This window comes from Myotis davidii, unplaced genomic scaffold (assembly GCF_000327345.1).
Source record: "Myotis davidii unplaced genomic scaffold, ASM32734v1 scaffold732, whole genome shotgun sequence".
NCBI classification, from domain to species: Eukaryota; Metazoa; Chordata; class Mammalia; order Chiroptera; family Vespertilionidae; genus Myotis; species Myotis davidii.
In genome coordinates this window covers 2,360,753-2,366,542 of record NW_006284349.1, presented here as the reverse complement: position 1 = coordinate 2,366,542, position 5,790 = coordinate 2,360,753, and the positions used below count along the sequence as shown (strand labels likewise).

The window sequence follows — 5,790 nt, the reverse complement described above, 5'->3', positions numbered from 1 at the left end:
GTTGCCTCTCGTACGTGCCCCGACTGGGGATCAAACCCGAAGCCTAGTTATGTGCTCTGACTGGGAATCGAACCCACAACCTTTTGGTGTATGGGATGATGCTCCAACCATTTGAGTCACACCAGCCGGGGCCATTCTATTTCTTTAATATATTTGGTCCACTTCTGTCCATCTGCATTACTCCCAGCATTTTGCACCTTCACTCTTGCAATAGTATCTGATGTGACCTCCCTGACTTTGCTCCTAGTTATTCGAGTTGTTTGTATCCTGGTAAAGCTTCTCTGATGGCTTTTCATTGACTGTGCAAACTCCACGGCATGATGCCCCCGACTCTTGATGACCTGTCCTCAGCCTACCTTTGCCTCTTCGTTCCTTCCTCACACACTTTCCTGGCCACAGGATTCCATGCCGCTGTGAAGCTTTTCCTGAGCTGCTGACTGCAGAGCTCTTTACCAACCACCCTGTGCAAGGGCACAGTCGCCCCGCCCTGTGGCTCTACTGAACCTATTCACCGGATAGGTTCTATTGAACTTCTTGTTTATATGCATTATTTACGGTGTCCCTTGCATCATAGCATGTATTTAAAAGCACGTTTGCATAAATATCAGTATCAATAGATATTAAATACCTCGGCAAAAGAAACTGGAAAAACGTAACCAACCTTCAATTTCTTTGATAATGCCTCAAAGTGCTCTATTTCTAGCACAGTGGTTCCCAACGTGGGGCACATGTCCCACAGGAGGGGCAATTTGATTTTTAAGGGGGGCAATTCGAGAGTGAGTTAACAGTGAATTTTTTGCATTTCTTATGGTTCTAGGGGTCTCTTATACTGTATATAAATATATATTGTGACATATTTATGCATTTCAGTTCTCTATTATGTTTTGAAACTTCATTTGCTATTTTTTCATATCACTTCATATTATTATTTTTTAACAATTTCTTGGTGATTTCTTCCTCAGTACTTCAACTGTCCTTTCATTCTTTTATTTTTCTCTTTCATGGATGCCATGTTCTTTGGAAGCTTGTTTAGACCAAGTCAATGGCCTTTTAGGCTTCCTCCACGTGAATAGGAGTTCACTTTTTGAATAACAAGAATTGTATGCCACAGAGGGGGCATCAGGGTTTTAGAGTTGCTTAGGTGGGGCGTGGCCAAAAAAGTAGGGAACCACTGCTCTAGCATGAAATAAATGTCTGACAGAAAATTGAGGAGATCCCTGGTTGCATATATTGTTTGGTTCCCACCTCAAAGCATTTCTATGTTCCTTTGAAAAAACAATGTAATTACACCTTACTTGAGTCAAGTTGATTTGATCTCCACAACCAGCCCATAAATAGCCACTACCATCATCGTTGTTCTCATATCATCATCACCATCATCCCCCATTTTAAGTGCAGTGGGGAGAGACTGTGGTGGCCTTTAAGTATACAACCTGCCACCCTGGACCACACCTGCTCCTCCCTTTCCTCATGTGTGCAATTTACTTTCTCCTAAGCTCAAGAGCCCTCCTGTTGCCTAAGTTGTTTTTTTATTTGTTAGTTTTGTTTTTTTGTTAACCTCACCCGAGGATCTTTTTTTCCGTTGGGAAAGTTGGACCGAAACCTTTCAATGGGCAGGCCTAGGGCTGGCCAGCCAGGGCTTGCCTAAGTTTTCAGTGAGCCAAAAGCAGCCCAGCCTAGGCTCACTCCTGTTACTGTTGGTTCTTCTATTCTAAGCCCTGCCTTTAGGGCTTAGACTTTAATAGGAAACATTAATAGGAAAAATAGTAGTTGTAACAGTTCCTGGTGAAGGGGGTAGATAAGAATTACTGTCCCAAGTTTTAATAAGTGTCCTCTCAAAATCACCTGGATTCGTGTCTTGAATTATTTCCTGAACGAAGTCAAGAATGCTGCCAAACTGTGCTGGGGCAGGCTTGCCTCAGCCTGGTCCCTTTCTGGTGATAAGGGGTTCAAATATAGGAAATCTGGCTTCGGAGCCAACTTCTTAATCACCATGCAATAGCTAATTTGCCTGAGAAAACACAGTCAGTCTGAACTGAAGTTCAATGCTCTTTCCACTGACTACTCTTTATACAGTCTGGGGCAAAAGTAGATTAACAGTTGAGAGTAGGCCAAGCACAAAGTTTATTCTTGTATTATTATTTATAAATTATTGCAATTATTTTCCATATGAACAACTGTCAACCTATTTTGCTCCACTCTGTACATAAATAACCGTAGGGTGGGGCACCTGTCTTATTCATCTCTGCATTCTTATCACCAAGCTTAGGGCCTACACAAATAATAGTTGACCAAGAGAATATCTTATTTTATACTTTTGCTTTTCTTTTGGGTTAAGTTTTCATGGCCTGAATAACTCCAATTTAACATTTAAGAAAATTTAACTTTTGACATTTAAAGTTACATGATCTCCAGTATCTGATTTCAAGCCCAATTAACCTAAAGCGATATTCAGTTGCTAGAGAGCTAAAGATAAGGATCCGTGAACTGAGATCTAGCTCTGATTGTGAAACTGACCCTTTCAAAGGAATTATGTTGTTTTGCTATGCTTCGTTTTCTCCAGTAAGAAAATGGCCCCAGTAATTCAACCCTGGTTTCCCATTAAAATGACCTGGGAAACTTAAAAAGATACTGATTCCTCAGCCCTACCTCAAACCATTTACTGAATATCTGGGGATGGACTTTGGGCATCGTATTTTTAGAAGCTTCCATGGCATCCTATGAAATACTTGACCCGCACTCCTCAACAAAGAAAGTCTGAGAAACTGTCACTGACCATAGGAGCCAAAGGAGACATGATGACTAAATAGAATATTGTATCTAAAGTGAGATGTTGGAAGAGAAAAAGGATACTAGTGAAAAGACCCTGTGAAATATTGAGCCTAATTACCAAATACTAGCATGTGTGGCCCTAAAAATCTGCCACATTAAAACAATAAGCTGCTGCATTAGAACAGATTACATTTCTAGAGGCACTCCTGGGGAAAAGCAATGCACTCATTTTTAATACGTAATTATAATAATCATAATCCTGAAATTAATTGCCTCCAAGATGCAAAAATTCAAGAAAGACTGCTAGTAGAGGAGTAAAAACAAACAAACAAAAAAATTACTCACAACCCATTTCTCAGAAAGGTAAGTTTAATTTTTATATCTATGAAATATATAAATATCTGCGCTGTTGGCAGTTTGTTTCTTATCAATAAAGGAGATTGAGACCTGATCAGAAAGTTATTCAGTATTGAGTTAATTTTCCTCTCTTGCCTCTCCCACTGCGGTAGGAAGGAGGCAAAGAATAAAGATCCCCTAGTCTTCCATAATGAAGTCTGCCTGGATTTAACCCAGTTACACTTCTCCTTTCATAACCATTAAAGATATTTGTCATGTGTGTTTATTTCGAGCAAAGTCAGAATTGTGCCTGAAGAAATTCTCTGCACAAGTAAGCATTTGACCAATAGCAAGTGCTTGAAGATGGTGTTTCAAAAGCTCGTTTTTAATTTTTTTGCACACATTATCTTGTTTGGTAAAAATGAATAATTTATAACTCAGAATCCCTGTGCAGCATCAAATAAACAAACAGTAATAACAGCCTGTGGGTAGCCACACAGATTACAGCCTGGATCCCTCACTCCATGAGACATAACGTAAAAAAATTTCTCTTTCCTCAGCCTATCTCAGTTTCTCATCTGTAAAAAATGAATGTATTGAACTAAGCAATCTTCAATGTTCCTTTCAATTTGGACTTTGGGATTTGGTGAGAAGGACTTCGAGAAACAGACTGGAGAGTTTTAAGATTTTAGGTAGGGCTTTAGGTTCGAATGGGCAGGATGGTATTGAAAAAGCGGTTTGCAAGCTGGTGTTTCTAGAGTCGGAAGGGCAATTGATTGGGATAAAAATAGGTGAAGGAGTAAGAGTAAGACGGTGACCTGGTGGAGGGTCTACTCTTCTCTGTGATTGGCAGTGTAAGAAGAGCATTCGGCTGCTAGGCAACGGCGCGTCTAGGGGGAGGTTGAGGACCCCAGTCGGAGGTGTCTAAGTACCGCCTCTTAATTTAGTGACGCTGCCTTCTCGAAATTAATGAAACATGTAGTCTTTAAAAGTACACATTTGTCTTGCACCACGTTTGGCAAGCCCTAGCGTATGGGCAAGCCCGCGGCTGAGTTCTGTTTGCGGTGTTTTTTTCTTACTCCTGTTTTCAGGCGCAAGGCGGGCTCCTCTGTGAGTAGGCCCCTGTCGCCGAGATGCCGGGCAGAGCTGGATGCTGCCGGCTCCTGGGTCCCGCCCTCCCTGGGTCCGGCCGCGGCCCTTCCCGGGCAGCCCTCGGCAGCCATGGCCCCAGAGATGGAACCGCTGTTCCTGGCCTGGAGCTATTTTAGGCGCAGGAAGTTCCAGCTCTGCGCAGCTCTGTGCACGCAGATGCTGGAGAAGTCCCCTTACGACCAGGTACCCGCCAGACCCCATCGCCCCTGCGGATCCTGGGGACGGGGCAGAGGGACCCGGGGGTGCCCAGGCCTCCGGGTGGGGGCTCCGGGGAGGAAGGCCCAGAGGCAGGTTGACTGTATGGTGAGCACAGACCCCGGGAGCCGTGTCCGGCGGGCGCCTGCCCGCTGCGTACCCGAGGCCCGGACGGACCCCTGACTTTTACTTGCATACGGATGGGCTCTTAAGCTCGCTGCATGTGCGTTGTTCATTTCTAAAACAATGACATATAAACTTAACGATCTGTAAACTTTCTACCTCCTGTTGCCATAGCTGCCTTTTTTCTTTTGGATCAAATGTGTGATCCTTCCACTTCACCTTAAACTGTTATTCAAGAGTGAGGAGCCTTTGATTTGGGGGCATGAGTGCAGCTTGAGGCCAATAATACAAGTTAGAGGAACCTAGGAGGGGGAAAGGGTACATTTATTTGGTACATTTATTATTAGGAGAGAGAGAGACTGGGGAAGGGACGGAAATGTCCCCCTAAATGGTGGCATTGATGAAAAGAGATTTTAAATAAACTACAGCGATAGTTTAACTTCTCTTAAAGTGTAATATTCAGTAAAGCGGATGAATAGGTCATATGCTTAATGCATGTGAGAGGTGCAGGTCTGGTTGACAGGTAGTTCCTGGAAGAGGCAAAAAGGAGAAAAAGAGAGGATAGAAGCAGGGCTGTGGCAGTTTGTCAGTGCTTCTAGTAAGTGCAAAACAGAGTTCGTGTTTCCCAGCTTTTCCTCTAGTTAGAAAAAAAAATGAGGAGCGATGCGTAAGCCCAGGCATGAGTGTGAACACTGTCACCAGGCTCTGCCATAGGTCCCAGCAAATGGAGGGAGGGGAACTGTTGAGGTGAACGTTTTGGCCTTCAGATTGTGCATCTCCCCTAGAACAATCCACGGTAGGGGAGGTGCCAAGCTAGGTTCTGTTGGTGTTAGCTAATACGATTGTGTTTCTGTGGCCAAGTATTTTTCCAAGTGTGCTTCTTGGGACACTAGTACCACAGATGCGGTTTAAAAAAAACAGCAACACAGAAACTTACCATGATCCCACAGGGCAGTGGGCAGTGATGGCGAACCTTGTGAGCTCGGCGTGTCAGCATTTTGAAAAACCCTAACTTAACTCTGGTGCCGTGTTACATATAGAAATTTTTTGAGATTTGCAACCATAGTAAAACAAAGACTTATATTTTTGATATTTATTTTATATATTTAAATGCCATTTAACAAAGAAAAATCAACCAAAAAAAATGAGTTCGTGTGTCACCTCTGACACGCGTGTCATAGGTTCACCATCACTATCCTAGTGGGTGGGGCG

General features: G+C 43.2%; 1 protein-coding gene across 3 annotated transcripts in view; it reads left to right on the top strand.

Annotated features, from left to right (window-relative positions):
• Nucleotides 1–4,205: 4,205 nt before the first annotated feature.
• The window catches only part of TTC8 (tetratricopeptide repeat domain 8), a 44,045-nt gene continuing 42,460 nt past the window's right edge, over nt 4,206–5,790 (top strand). For 2 of the 3 annotated variants that reach the window (XM_015571478.1, XM_015571472.1), the window contains exon 1: nt 4,239–4,443. In XM_015571478.1, coding sequence (XP_015426964.1) covers nt 4,330–4,443 — 114 coding nt within the window. In that variant the 5' untranslated portion in view covers nt 4,239–4,329. Of the gene's footprint in view, nt 4,444–5,790 lie in introns of all 3 variants that reach the window. The other variant, XM_006754732.2, reaches the window with a different exon arrangement.